The following is a 15,130-nucleotide window of genomic DNA, read 5'->3' as shown; positions in this document are numbered from 1 at the left end:
AAAGCAAAAAAAAAATAACCCCATCATGGTCAAAATCCCCTACAAAATTAACATATGTATTTATAGATTTTTTGGAATCTCATAAATAAGGTTAATGAAGGTAAGAAATAAGAATTTTTCCTTATTTTATTTGATTTTATAGAGGGAAAATGTTTGTTTAAACTTGTACTTAAATGGCCAACAAACCTATAGAAATCAAGTTGAGTTTTTAAATATATTCAGAAAACTTGTGTAAAACATATAGTGCATGTCAAGACAAAAAAACATAAATAATGTAGTTATTGAATAGTTTAAACTTGTTAATTTTCATTAGTGATTATACTAATAATAGAGAATACTCAAACATATTTTTTCACGAATTCAACAAAAAATATCTGGATATGGAAAATTAACAATCAATAAAATCACATTAAATAAAAAGTAGAAACAGATAGAATTAAACTATAAATTATTTTACTCAAACCACCAATCACTTGTGTTCTACATCCAAACTTCAAGCAAAAACAATAATTTGTTTTTGCTGAAACAATAAGACATAGTAATATTCAACAATAAAAAAAAAATATATATATATATATATATAACCCTAATTAACCAAAAATAATATGAATATTCCACCTTGTTTAAAATAATAAATACATGTACTCAGCAGAAATCAAACAAAAAGAATTAAAGAGATGTTAATGTTCAAAGATAATAAGAAAAATATAACTCAAAACTCTAATAACCTCAAAGGACGAAAAATGTTAACAAATGAAAATAGGTAAAGGTTTTTAAAATCAACTAAAACTATTTTTTAAGAACCCCAGAAACAAACCTATGTATCTTAAAAACATGCTTCGAAATAATCAGAATTATATGAAATTCACTAACCCAATTTTTCAACATTGCAAACATTTTTTTTATAAAATAATTTACTGTATTATGTGATAAATTGATTACCATTACTTGAAAATTATACATAGCTTAGTAATATCATATGTAATTAATAATACATTATAATAAACTATAATTATAAAATCATCGATATTTTATAAAATGATTCAAAAGGAAACACAAGTTATTTAAATTCAATTAGTAATATTGAGTTTTTTATATTATACAACTACATTAAATAGTCCGAATATTTTTTTTTGTTATGAATAGTAATCAACACTATAGTAGAAACTGTCAAGTGAAATATGTCTATTATTGGAGATCCCACATCGACGAGAGATGAGAGCCTTTCATAGTATATAAGTGGGTGCAAACCTCAATCCTATGAACCGGTTTTATGGGGTTGAGTTAGACTTAAAGTCGACTTCGTAACATGGTATCAGAGCATGTTTTCGAGCCTATCCTAGCGAGTATTTGTTGGGCCTACCGTGCCACCCGCTATCGGGCCGCCATCGGACCACCCATAATATATAGTCCCGCGCACACGAGCTTCTATCTATCACTCTCGGCGTGGGGGGTGTTAGGCTTAAAGTCCACTTCGTAACAATTATATCTACCACTCAAAATAGTCAATATTTGTCATAAAAAATTGAATAATTTGAAATATCTTACATTTGTCAAAAAATATATTCATAAAAAACAATTTTGTTTACATAAATTAGATTTTAAATAATTGTAAGCATATAAAGAAACATAAAAACTAACTATGATTAAAGCAGCCTTTATTAATTTATCTTTTAGTGAAATTTTTCTATAGTTTTTTTTACGACTTACCTAAATTATAAACATTTAAAATGAAATAAATACTATACATAATATATTAATTTCAACCGAAATTTTCGAATATGCAAAATGGTTTTAACATTTTAATTCTGTGAAGAAAGGTAGTCTGCAAATAGAACAACAAGGGGATGTAGCTCATATGGTAGAGCGCTCGCTTCGCATGCGAGAGGTACGGGGTTCGATTCCCCGCATCTCCACTTTCTTTTTTGGCAAAATTAAATTAAATCAATAAATTAAAAGAAAAGTTGTTTTTATAGGAGGATTAATGTTTTATTTTGAACAAAATTAAACAGCTTCCTAACTCATAAATAAGAATATTTTTTACCATAACAATTCAAAACTCTGATACCAAAATGTTAATAACCAAATTATTTAGCAACTCATGCTTATTGTACTAGCATAGTCGGATGTCAGTCACGGAGTGTCTTTTATAGGTATCATTCGAACATGTGCTACCAGACAACCGAGTGAAGGAGCAAAACAATCGTTCTCTAGGTCCCAATATCCGATTGAGAACACTTATAAATATCCTTTCGTACTTATAAGCCATGCTTATATATAACCCATGTTTTTTTACTAACTAAATGTAGTATAAAATTAATCGATAATGACATATTTCAAAACCTTTACTAAGAAATAAACAGCTTCATTACAAGAAACTCCTATTTGAGTACGTCAAAAGTTGTGAAAACTAAGATTTAAATCTCATTTGACCCTTTAATGTCAAAATAACATTTTTCTTAGGATATATACAGCATGTTTTTAGACCACTGAGAAAAAAATAAATCTATAATCTTACAATAAATAATATTTGTTCATACAATTAAATGAGTTTAAGTATAAAATGTATTTAAAAGAAAAAAAAAAGATGTTATATGAGTGAAAGAAAGAAAGAAAGAGAGAGAGTGATTTAAAATAAAATGCAGGGAAGTAGGGTGGTGGGAAGAAGGCATAAGAAAGGAGAGATAAACCCAGGGGAAGAAGAGAGAGAGAGAGAGAGAGGGAAGGGTAATTAAAATAAAATAAAAGCAGTGTTGGGGCAATGAGGGAGAGGGATGGTCACAGAGGAGGAGTGTTACCAAAGAGAATAATTCTGGTGCGTCACGGGGAGTCGCAAGGGAACAACGATCCCGCCACATACGACACCACGCCGGACCCTAAGATCCAGTTGACAGCGCAGGGGATTGCACAGGCGCAACTCGCTGGGGCCCGCATGCGCCACGCCGTCGCTGGCGGAGGCTCCACCAATTGGCGCGTCTACTTCTACGTCTCCCCCTACGCGCGCACTAGATCCACGCTCCGGGAGATTGGTCGCTCCTTCTCCAAGAAGCGCGTCATCGGGGTCAGGGAAGAGTGCCGCATCCGCGAACAGGACTTCGGCAACTTCCAGGTGCAGGATCGCATGAACGTCATCAAGGAGGCTCGCCAACGCTTCGGCAGATTCTTCTATCGCTTTCCAGAAGGAGAATCCGCCGCCGACGTCTTCGATCGCGTTTCCAGTACGCTCTCTCTCTCTCTCTCTCTCTCTCTCTCTCTCTTTCTCTCTCTCTCTCTCTTTCTTTCTCTATCGCTCGCTTGTTCTCTCTCCTGTCGCCAAATCAAAATTAAATGCTTCTCGTCGTTTCCTAGAATTAACTTCAATTTTCGGAATAGTTAGGGCTGGATGTATATGTATGGAGACAGAATAAGAATTATTGATTAAAATGTTTGAAGAAAAGAATTAGGTAAATAGGCTGAGGATTTCAGGGGCTATTTGTTTGGATGGAACAAAAGAGATTAAAAAGTTCAGAGGAAATGCATTGGAATGGAATACGGGTTTAATTACACTGTTAATTAATTCAAAATGAAATCGTGGTAGGTGTATTTTTAACTGGTTGTGGAACAATCTGTGAACTTACTTCATGTGACAATTTGTTTATTGGATGGTGGTGTCGGTGCATGGAATGTGAAAAGCTCATGTTCATATGGAGTGGAATAAAATTATTGGCACTCTTATATTGGAGGTAAATAAAATTGAAGGTGAACAATGGAATATGTTTCATTATTATCTATTATAATTCATCTTCATTTATCAATCCAACAATGTAACGAGAAGTTGGTCTGGAGTTGTGGTGTCTCACTCACACTGGAAATGGAAATTTTACTATATTTTGAATGGAGTGTCGTGTGGATAGATTATAGTATAAGTTTGAAACTAGCAATGGGCTGTTTTGTTCAGACTGTGACTAATTTTTTTCTGGTTCAGATATAATGAATTAAAAGATGCAAAAGAAGATTTAGGTTCATTATGCTGTAATATTTCTGACTTGGAGAAGATTGTATCTTGTGAAAGTTACATGACATCCTAGAACAAAAAGACTAATTTTTAAAGTAGGGGGTGTTGCTGATGACTCGTTCTGCACGGCTTTAGATTATTTAACAATTATGTTTTGCAGATTGTTTTTCATTTATCCCTGTGGTGTTAATTTCAGACATATATATTGTCTTGTTTTGCAGGTTTCCTTGAATCTCTGTGGAGGGATGTTGACATGAACAGGCTTAACCACGATCCTTCTGATGATCTGAATTTGATAATTGTGTCACATGGACTGGCATCTCGTGTTTTCATGATGAAGTGGTTCAAGTGGACAGTTGAACAGTTTGAGCTTCTGAGAAATCTTGAAAACGGTGAGTTCCGTGTGATACAGTTGGGGAGTGGTGGAGAGTACAGCTTGGCAGTTCATCACGATGACGAAGAACTGCTTGAATGGGGTCTCTCTCCTGATATGGTAGCTGATCAGAAATCGCGAGCCTGTGCCAGCAAGGGTGAATGGAACGATCGATGTTCTTGGTACATTGATTCTTTTTTTGATCATCTTCCTGACTCTGATGATGACAATGTGGATAAACTTGAGGAGACAAATTCTTTGATTGTGCATTCATAGTGTGCCTAGTTAGCTTCTTCTGGGTTGGAGATTCGTAGTCAACATTTGTTGAACAGTAAGTTGTTCTTTCTTTTTGTTCCTTTCTTTCTTTGACAAAGAAATTTTTTTTTCCAAAAAAGAGGGAAGTTAAGAAGGAAAAGGACAAGGTGATTAACGGTTGTTCGTTGTTAGTTAGCTGCTCTAATCATAAGCTTGGCATTCAATTGTAAGGAATGGTTGCTTTGTGAATGCATAATGCATGCATCCTGTACTATAACAACACCACAGAATTTAGAAGAGCCTAATATACAGAGTTTCTCGACTTTGTACTCACTTTTTCATTGTTGTTGTTTGTGAATATTGGATTTCATTCTGGATCTCTCATCATGATATGAAAAACTCTTCTGGATTTGTACTCATATATACATGTTCATGTACAAAAAAAACCTAGAAATCATGTAGAGAAGGTTTGTGTGAAAAATAAAAAAGTGGACTCTAAGAATCAATGACATGAAAAAAAGAGAAAGAATTGCAAATATGGTTAAGTCCTGAGATATTTGCCCAAATCGTCTAAAATATCAATTTCAATTTCTGTGAATAAAAACTAAACTTATTTCAAATTTAAGTGTGTATTAATGATAAATAGTTATTATTTTAATATTGATATGGTAGCTAGACCTAATAAACAATAAAGAGAGAAAAAAAAGGCTGTAACCATTTAATTGCTGAGTCTCACTGCAGCCGATTTCATTTTCTTGGATACAAGTAGAACTACCAGACATCATAATATACTTAATATTTTTATTTATTAAATATAATATTAACTCGTAATGTTTTTTCATTCATAAGAAATATGTAAAGTATTTGAGAAGTAAATAAATATAAACCATATAGAAAATACTAATTAATACTCATTTAGTTGGTTTTTATCTTTCTTTTTAGGTTTTTATATAGAATCCGATGACATGAAAATAGAATCTACTTTAAAAGTTGGTCGGTGGCATTAAGTGAGCTTCGAAATAGTTAAAGTAAAAATGAATTGAATTTGTTTTTCTCTTTTGAGTGATGGTTTTTTTAAGGGTTTAGGGATTAGGGTGGGTGTTCCATAAATGCTTTCTAAGAAGACGTGCTTCTTCCCATCTCACCATTAAATTCGACTATTCGACCAACTCTTTGCTATATTAAAGTTCGTTGTTCACACAAATTAATTAGTTGTTCCAGTGTTTGCATCTTAAGGTAATGAGTATCCCTTATTTGATACCACTACAACTATAAAGAATATTTAATAGCTGGGTCGAAATAATATAATATTTTATATTTAAAGTTAATTAACCACTAATAAACATATTCTTATTTTTTTATAATAGAGATTTGAATAACAATTTTTAAATACAAGATTTATAATTTATTTTTGAATGAGAAAAAATTGAAATTATGAATGAAGTAACAATTATAAAAAGTATAATATAACTTGCCTTTCTCTTTTAACAATTTTTATTATAAAATATTTAATAATTTTCTTAGGAAAATGTTTAACATATCGTTAAAAACTACATTGAAGTCACTAATCCTTAAACTAACACGGTACTGTGAAAACCTACAACGTTCGATTTGCCTTTGTCTTTATCGTAACACTCCGAAGTTTTTGCAGCAATGTACGTGCAGCACAGACCAAGTGGAAGGTATCTATCTGAGTAGCAACAAAGAATCTATCAGTTGAGCCGTTCCTAAATTGCAGGGTATATACGGTTGTTTAGTCGCTGAAGAATAGATGATAACTCAATTTAAAGTCATACATGGGTGTTGAGTTGAGAGTAACCAAACGGGGCATAAGCATAAGGTAAAAAAAGCTACCATTGGTTAACACAGTGTTTAAAAAGGTCAAGGTTACCGTTCTCATTTAAACAAAACAAACCAACCCAATCATTAAAGCAACCTTCTTGATTATCCTAAAGCCGCAACACTACCACTCTTTTTCTTCCTCATTATGTAGTTTCTTCCCCACTCTTCAGCAACAGATTCCCATTTTGCGAACCCCATAAAGACACCATCTTTACACTTTTCCGGGATCTGGGTCTCCTTTAATTTTCCCGAAAGACAAAGTAGACATTGTCTTCCACTCACTTTGAAAAGCGAGAGATTGTGTGTGATAGTTTATGAAACTGAAGTGTTCTTCGTCAATCATTGTGTTCTACAGTCAAATTCAGCGTCTATGATCTCATTTTGTAGAATTTTCCGCTTGTTAAAGGTGGTGTTCTCTCACAACTTCACAAGTCACACCGTTTGTTTATCTCAGTATCCAAGAAAGTGTTCCTTGCTCGCTCTTCTCACTGACCAAGATCTTGAAATGGCAGTGTGAGTGTTGCACCGTTGCACGAGCCATCTATATCAAGCATTGTTCAAGAAACTGCTTTTAGTTTGTAATGAGGGTGTGGAGGGTTCACCTACCAGAGCAAAAGGTTTGTCCTCAAGGTGTTTTGAGGTGGGTTTTTGTTTGGATGAGTGTGTGTTTTTTTGTGTTCACGGTTGGTCCACCGTCTCGGTCGCTGGTGAAGAAGAGTTCATCTCCTCGATCCTCTTGTCCTCCATGTGATTGTTACTGCTCTTCAGCGGAATATCTCCTCGATCCTTTGGGTAAGTTTCCTTTTTTAGTTACTGTGTAATGTAGCAATTTTGGTCTTGAGGTCAAAAAAAGAAACAACTTTGATTTGATTCAATGACAAGAAAAAGACAAAAGTAACCCTTGTGTGTTTGAAAATGGAAAATGGTATGTGCATAGAGAGTAGGTATCGTAATTAGTTAGCATTTATTGTTGCCAGTGCTGCGCTATTCTCAATCTGGAGTTGCACATCTGCAACAGTTTGCAGAGGAACTGACTTCTGCACTTTGTAACCTTTTTTGAAAAGAAAATCATCAGAAAAATGCACTGACTTCGTAGAAAGAATTAGAACCACTATATCTTTAATAATGTAGAAAGCTAAAGTTTTCTTATTTCTGCTATTCCATCCACACATCTTAGTGTTAGAAAGTTCAATTGGTAAACTTGAAATCTTGGATCTACCTTTGGTCCTAAAAAGGGAAGAACCAAAGAAAATTGGGGCATTGGGAAATTAGCTAATATTAAGCCTGCTGCCATAACTGTATTTTGTGTTGCCATATACTTCGTTAGACATGGTGGGAGTTCGAAGATTACACATACAAGTATTATTTTCCAGTTTTAGTTGTCTTCCACAAAAAATTGAGGAAAGTTTTTCTATCAAAAACCTTTGCATTTACTCCCAGAGTTTTGTTTATTAGTTTTGCATATATGGTTGTCACATTCTTTAATACATTGGTTTATTTCTCAACCATGTTGTTCACTTTTGCAGGACTTGCCAATGGCTCAATTTCTGGTAACTTTATCTCCTGCATTTCTTGTTGAAACGTTTCACAAAACAATTTGCTTTATTCTGCGCTTATTTACTTTGATGCATCATGGGTTTTTAGTTTTTAATATCAAGCTTGACTCATGTATACCACGAAATTGCAAGTGCAGATTGTGGTAAACATGATCCTGTTTTGAATGAGGAAATGAACAAGGGTCTACTGACAATGCTATCCGAGGAGCTAAATTTGCAGAAAGTAGTGGCCAACGAGAGCTTGGAACACACCAAAAGGTTAGTAATGGATGCCAGGAAAACCTTTTCACAATACCAGAAGGAAGCAGAAAAGTGCAACATTGGGATGGAAACTTGTGAAGAAGCAAGGCAGAGGGCAGAGGCCGAGCTCATTGAAGAACGCCGGCTCACAGCACTGTGGGAAAATCGAGCTCGTGAATATGGGTGGAGTGACAAAACAAAATTAAGAATTAACCATCATTAGCTAATGATAATTGTAACATAGCTTTCATAGCCAATACACTGGTCTCTTGTGATGATTTCAGAAAGGTCAGCTATCCCATTGAAACAGGTTTAGTGTTTTACTACTTCATTTAGCAACTTGATCCTTGTTTACTTCATTTTTTTCATAAATTAGTTCAATACCAACAATGCCATATGCCAAAGCTTTTCAAAGTAAAGACAATAGCACAATCCTTGTTTATCAAATGACAGTCTCAGATCCACAACTGGTGAAAAACCGGTGCATTTCATTCATTTCAGGTATTATGGTGGTCGGTGGATGCTTCACTGGCCACTTTAAAGATACGAATATGATATAAGCAATATTGCATTTTCTTTTATTGATGAATGAATTTTCTACTGGTCCCGCTAATAAAGATTGGACCCGGGTTATTAAATAAAATCAGCGTCAGATTGCTAGCATTTCTTAGTGACAAATGCATTTCATCAAGTTAACGTTCCTTCTATAAGCTTCTTCAATATATATATATTGTTGGTTCCCTCAAGTCAAGTATAGACTATCTAGCACTGCAAAACCAGATGCAACCCCACCTTCATCAGATGCTGACATTTTTGTACGCATCAAATAGCCACTTGGTTTGTTAATGATAACCTTATCCTTATTCCTGCATATTCCAGTGCATGAATATCAAGTTAAAACAAATTTAAACTCAGCACTGTTATAGTCAGGTGATCAAGCAAATGTACCTTAAATAAGTACCAAATATCCCTAGTTCTGAAATGGCATGATCCTTACTCAAACATCCATTACGCATCAAAACTGCTGCAGAAATAGTTGGAAATATCCTCTGCATAAGGATATAAGCTGCATCTTCTTGAGAACCTGATTTCTGCAACTTTTGGAGGGTCTCCCTCACATCATCACCATAAATATTGTTTCCTGAAAAATAGATTGTCATATAAGTATCTTCCCCTATGTTTAATTTTTTCAATAAAGTAAGGCAGTAGGTTGAATCAAAGTTTAGGTAGTGTTAGACCTCCTCCTTCTCTTTGGGGCTTCATCACAAATAACTCTGGCTTTTCAATTGCTTTTGTAAGAATACTTGAATCATCCAAACTCCACAACCCAGCAAAGCATTTACGCAGTTTAACAATGTCATTTTTGTTTTCAAGAAACCTGTTCACAGTTTTAATTCAAGGATTTAGTTATAAAACGTTTTTCAGTACATACATACAACAAAAGTTGTATTCCCTAAACCAAAATAGGAAGTATAAGGGTAGCTCTGATATCCTCCATAAAAAAGGAAACATGAAATTAAGGGTGGGCAAAAAATCCAAATTACAAAATTCAATTCATAATTATTCAAATTCATACTAGTTTTGATCCATTTAAATGGATTTATCTCAAATCCAAATCCATATTTTTGGATTTTAATTCCAATCCATTTAATTGGATATGGATTAAATATGGATTGGATACATTTTTGGATTATCCAAATTGTATTTTGGGTTAGATTTTGACTTGGCCCGATCCAGGTTGAGTTAAGACAATTCAGGCCCAGGTTGAGCAAAGTCGACCTAAGTCCACGTCGAGCTGGGTCGTCCGAGCCCAAGTCAAATTGAGTCGATATGGACCAAAGTCAAGCTAAGTCATTTCAGACCAAAGTCAAGCCGAGTCATTTCGGGCCAATGTCGAGTCGCTTGGGCCGATATTGAGCCAAGCGAGCCCGAACTGATGTCGAGCCGAGGGGCCCGAACTGATGTCAAGCCGAGCGGGCCTAGGCCGATATCTAGTCATTCGAGCTCGGGTCGATGTTAAATCGTGCGAGTCAGGGCCGATTTTGAGTCGTTCATAGCCGGGCCAGTGAGCGGGTCGGGACTAATGTCGAGCGGAGCGAGCCCAGACCGATGTCGAGGCGAGCGGGCCTGGGCCGATGTCGAGGCGAGCGGGCCTGGGCCGATGTCGAGGCGAGCGGGCCCAGGCCGATGTTGAGTCGTTCAGCTCAGGCCGATATCGAGTTGTTTGGGCCCGAGCTGATGTATAGCCGTTCGGGCCCGATGTCAAGCCGTCTGGGTCGGGACCGATGTAGAGCCGAGTTGGTCTGTGTCCAGGTTAAATCGGCTTAGGCCCAGTTCGAGCAGTTAGTCTCTGTGTGTCAAAATGGATTTAATGTAATTGATAAAATGGATTTAATATAATTAAAAAAGTGGATTTAATCTAGATTTAATCCACCTTAAATGCATTTTAAAAAAATCCAAATATATTTGATCTAGTTAAAATGGATAAGGATTTTAAATCCAATCCATTTATTTGGATTTGATTTTGAAAAATCCTATCCATGCCCACCCGTACATGAAACCAAATAAAAAAAAAGAAAAATGAGGAAAACGCATCAAATCAAAGCTTCCCCATCCTAATTTACTGATTTCTTCTGTTAACATCAAGTCTTTCCATGAGCCACTCTGGAAAAGTTTTTGAATTTTCATCCCTATCATTAGTAGAGCCTGAGTCAATGACAACTTCTACCAACTGACTAGTCTAACTCTTCTATCGAAACATTCCCAAATTAGGATCTGCCCTATGGACAACATGAGCTTTTGATAGCGAACTCCCTCCATCCAATTTCAATACCTCAGATGCAAACATATCATTCCTAGAGGGTACAATCATATCATAACCAACCTACAGAGCAACGTATGGATGGGAAAACAGATCTTTAAGTATAATCTTATCTTATATGACTACTCAAAATAGTTCATCATACACTTGGTAAGAAAAGGTACCTCTCAAGAACACCGGGCTTTGCAAGTTCCTGTTGAATCTTTTTTGTGCCAACCAGATGATAGGAAATAGAAGGACACTTGACAGCAGAAGATTGTTCCATCAGTAGCCTAGCTTTCCATTCCTACATTTTTTAGCAACATATATATGTCAAAGTGAAGCTAGAAGGCTCACTAATATTACAAGATAATAAAAGCGTAACAAGAAACAATATTATGGTCATAGAATAAGGAAACTAGATGTCATCTAGATATACAAAAGTAGACATGGTTGTATATTTTGATGAAGGCCAATTTTATTAAAAAACTGATTTTGAAAAAAACTGATGAAAAAGAAATGCCTTATACAAAAACTGAATTCATGTCACTCTTACAGATTCTGAAGGATAGTCAACTGGCGTATAGCCAGCACGGAAATAAATGACTGAAATTTCCCGTCCATCCCTGCAAAAATTATGTATACTTCTTCACACTCAAATATAATGTAATTAAATTAAACCACAAACAATAGCTGAAAATTCAGTTTTTATTTTTGTGGGTGAAGGTTAATTACATACACACAAAGCGTTCCATCAGGTAAAATTTCCCCTTCTTCATCTACTTCTGCCAATGTTTTCCGTATACTTGTAATATTGTGCGTGTTATAAAGCTAAGGACAATAACACAACACAAATATATAGCTTTCTTTACATATAAAAGCATTCCTTTATATCCCTTGGTATCACATTTAATTTCACAAATTATGAAAATAGAAGAGCTCTAAAACTATATATAGTAAAATGAACATTTTTCTGTTGACATTATTTATCACTATTCAGAAAAGGATATTTTTCTCTCAGAACTGCACTGACAAAATGCTGATCGTACATGTTTCGTTCTTCGGCTTGAACAACAATCATAATCACAGCCCTACATGGATATAAAGAAAACATAATGAATCAAAAGCAGCATAAAAAAATCAAGAGAAAGTTAAAGGTTATTTTTTCCTGAACTGACCTGGGGTTATTATACTCACTCCAAGCTTTAGCCAGGGCCTCTGCATTTTGATTAACAGCATCGTTGGCACCAATACTTTTGGAATCAAGTCCAAGCACTTTTCCATGGCGAGAAAGTATGTATCTAGAAAATGACCAACTAATATAAGATTTTGCTGATAAAAAAAAAACTAATATAAGATATTTCTTTAGAAGACAAATTTTATTAAAACTAAAATACATTACTATGAATAATTTCAAATATATATTTTTTAATCCTATACAACGGCACAGCATAAACAACCAAAATATCTGATATAGCATAGCAGCTATACTAAAATATCATAAGTACATGATAAATTATTTATAACTTTTATAATATGAATACACAAAGTAGTTAAAAATAAGTAAATTAAACAATTCAAAAAATTACAGACTTTCACAATTAAGAGTTAAAAGTCAGATCATAAAAAAAATGAGCATTACAGTCTTATGAGAAGAGAATCAGAAAACGACCAAATTTTTTTAATTCAAAAAACAGAAAATTTTAATTTGATAAAAAAATTTATGAAACTAAAATATCATTTATTTCAAATTAACAAAAATTGTAAACAAGTAAAAGAACAAAATGAAGAAAGGTCTGTGCGTGTACTTCCTGATTGCAATGTACCAGTGTGCTTCCTGATTGCAATGTAGGAAAGTAGTTCCTTCACTTGTTATAGCTAAGGACGCAAATGAGCAGTGGGTCAGATTTGGTGATTTCTAAAGACTATCTAAACACACAAAAAAAACACTTTTTAAATTTTAAAATTACTAGGATTAAAGATGTCGTGAATCAATTTTATTTTTTTTTAAAAAAATTAAATAAATTAATGGGACATTTTAGGAGTGTTTCAACCCTTATACAAACCCACTAAAAATGGGTTAGAAAAAGAGAAAAAATACAAACAAAGAAAAAAAAAAACTTACCTTATTACAACAACTTATAAAATCCTGACAGCAAAACTAACCTAACATATGCATCCACACAACCTTAAAACAAGGTTGTGAATTAAATTTGTGATTATATGGATAGTAGCTATTAGGGAATTGTAGAGACATACAAGAATATTCGTAAAGAAATAAGAATAAATCACATTGAAATCTTCATAATAATGTAATTAAAGATATTATTAAAGAAATAATAATTATCAAATTAGATGTAATTATACAAAATTATATGTAATTAATTTATTAATGATAGAATTTCATAATTAATGGATCACCACATAATTAATGAATCGTCATTCTTATATATCATTTTCTTATAGATATAATCCTGAGTTGAGTTTTTTTCAAAGTTCATCTAGTTAGTTTTTCTTATTTCAACTAATGTCTTGAAGAGTTGGTTTTCATGAAATCTATCAAACAAGTATTAGGTGTGGTAATAAAAGACATTGGATGGTGTTGTAATGATTTGAAATTCTGTTATAGAGAGGTAGTGGAAGGCTTGGATGGTGTTGTTTTGATTTGAAACTCTCTTATAGAGAGTTTGAAGTTATAGAGAGTTTGAAGTCTTAAGTTTACTTGTACAAATGTTGAAGTATTTGTGAAATACCTTTATTATTTATTTGTTTTTGTTAATAAAAAAACTTAAATAGGTTATTAGAATATGAGTGCAGATTTTTAAATAAAATTTTAATATAAACAAGGATTTTGAAAAATTCATCCAGTCATAATGTTTTTAACATTTAGTATAAAAAAGTTTATACATATATAATAAGATGGATTTTTTTTAATAACTTATTCACACGACCAATATATTAAAAGAAAGGAAAAGGGTTGGACAAAGGAATTGAAATAGAAAATAACTTCTGATTTTAAACCACTTTACAAACTTCAAATGCATGACAAAAATATAAATACATGTATGAACAATGAGAATTCGGGAATTTAAATTAAACAAACCCATAACTGCAATGAAACAAAATAAAACCTCTTACCATTAGGTGATAGCATTGTAAATATGTGTAACACAGCAACATTTACCTGTGAAGTTCAGTCACAAGGTTACTAAGGCCGGCAAATGAAGAGGCAATGGTGTTCAGTTCTATTTGCAGAAGTGAATTAGTCTTTTCATCAAGCATATAATCTGACCGATGTAACCCCAATCGTATTTCCTGCAAAAAAAATGTGGCAGACCAAAAATAACAAGACAATTCCCAGTAGTCTCACATCACATCACCAAGAAAATTGCTTAAAGTAAGGAAAAACTATATGTAAGATTTGTGTTTTCTGTAAATGTCCACAAACAACAGTTACCTCTTTTTTGTTAATCTGTAGCATCTTGCAATGAATGTCCAAGAGTCTAGAGGTGAATTCATCCGCTTCCTTAGTTCTTGGATTAGAAAGAGAGACAAAAATATCAATGCACACAAACAAATAAAGTGCGCGAGTATATTATATTATAGAATCATATATAAACCCTAAAATGCATGCAGAACGTAACAAGAAACAGTTGACGGAGGGTTAACCTGGAGAGAGCGTGTTGGAGAAAGGGTGCATCCAAGCTAACACGATCAACGAGTTCATTGAATATAGGAGCCAATTCAGAGGCTTGTCTCCACTGGTTTTGGGGAAACGGCGTCGGCAACAATGCAAACGGAGCATGCACCAATCCCACGCCAGGAACGCTCCCTGATCCCTGCATCCATTGATTTAGGTTATGGCATGATACATTGTAAAGAAGCAAAGGAAATCAAAGAAATCAGAAAATAAAATGGTGGAAGAGTTACCTGAGAGGAGTAATCACCAACGACGAGGCCGTGGAGAGAGCTCCAAACGAGAGCGTCGTAAGCGATGGTGCGAAGGAGTTCTTGATCGAAACGGTGGTAGTCGAAGAGACACATAATGGTGAATGATTCTGAAAGTCTCA

At 34.1% G+C, this 15,130-nt stretch overlaps 3 protein-coding genes and 1 non-coding gene across 5 annotated transcripts; 3 read left to right on the top strand and 1 right to left on the bottom strand.

Moving 5' to 3' along the window:
• The first annotated feature begins 1,843 nt into the window (after window positions 1-1,843).
• TRNAA-CGC (transfer RNA alanine (anticodon CGC)) lies at window positions 1,844-1,916 on the top strand. Its single transcript has one exon. It is a non-coding gene; the product is annotated as a tRNA-Ala (tRNA).
• A 682-nt stretch (window positions 1,917-2,598) lies between these two features.
• Window positions 2,599-6,411, top strand: LOC137831730 (phosphoglycerate mutase-like protein AT74). 2 transcript variants are annotated; one of them, XR_016521864.1, is made up of 3 exons: window positions 2,651-3,218; window positions 4,216-4,698; window positions 6,274-6,411. XR_016521864.1 is itself a non-coding variant. In XM_068639525.2 (2 exons), exons 1-2 carry the CDS (start codon window positions 2,762-2,764, stop codon window positions 4,641-4,643), a joined length of 885 nt encoding a protein of 294 aa, XP_068495626.2. In that variant the 5' UTR covers window positions 2,599-2,761; the 3' UTR covers window positions 4,644-5,041. The 2 variants fall into 2 exon arrangements, 1 of the variants encoding a protein (XP_068495626.2); XM_068639525.2 differs by lacking the exon at window positions 6,274-6,411 and having other exon boundaries at window positions 2,599-3,218; window positions 4,216-5,041.
• LOC137831722 (uncharacterized) lies at window positions 6,396-8,599 on the top strand. The gene is made up of 3 exons (XM_068639512.2): window positions 6,396-7,256; window positions 7,991-8,014; window positions 8,158-8,599. Exons 1-3 carry the CDS (start codon window positions 7,046-7,048, stop codon window positions 8,481-8,483), a joined length of 561 nt encoding a protein of 186 aa, XP_068495613.1. The 5' UTR covers window positions 6,396-7,045; the 3' UTR covers window positions 8,484-8,599.
• Window positions 8,600-8,903: 304 nt separating this feature from the next.
• On the bottom strand, window positions 8,904-15,104 carry LOC137833509 (glutathione synthetase, chloroplastic). Its single transcript, XM_068641854.2, has 12 exons — window positions 14,991-15,104; window positions 14,730-14,899; window positions 14,518-14,593; window positions 14,245-14,375; window positions 12,239-12,361; window positions 12,071-12,151; window positions 11,800-11,880; window positions 11,617-11,686; window positions 11,246-11,367; window positions 9,499-9,638; window positions 9,209-9,401; window positions 8,904-9,126 (listed from the first exon to the last, which is right to left on the bottom strand). The coding sequence occupies exons 1-12, from the start codon at window positions 15,102-15,104 to the stop codon at window positions 9,003-9,005; spliced, it is 1,425 nt and encodes a 474-aa protein (XP_068497955.2). The 3' UTR covers window positions 8,904-9,002.
• Between the last annotated feature and the right edge of the window lie 26 nt (window positions 15,105-15,130).

This window comes from Phaseolus vulgaris, chromosome 6 (assembly GCF_051622355.1).
Source record: "Phaseolus vulgaris cultivar YP4 chromosome 6, ASM5162235v1, whole genome shotgun sequence".
Taxonomy (NCBI): Eukaryota; Viridiplantae; Streptophyta; class Magnoliopsida; order Fabales; family Fabaceae; genus Phaseolus; species Phaseolus vulgaris.
Note: the sequence above shows the minus strand (reverse complement) of the source record. Positions and strands in the feature narration are given on the sequence as shown.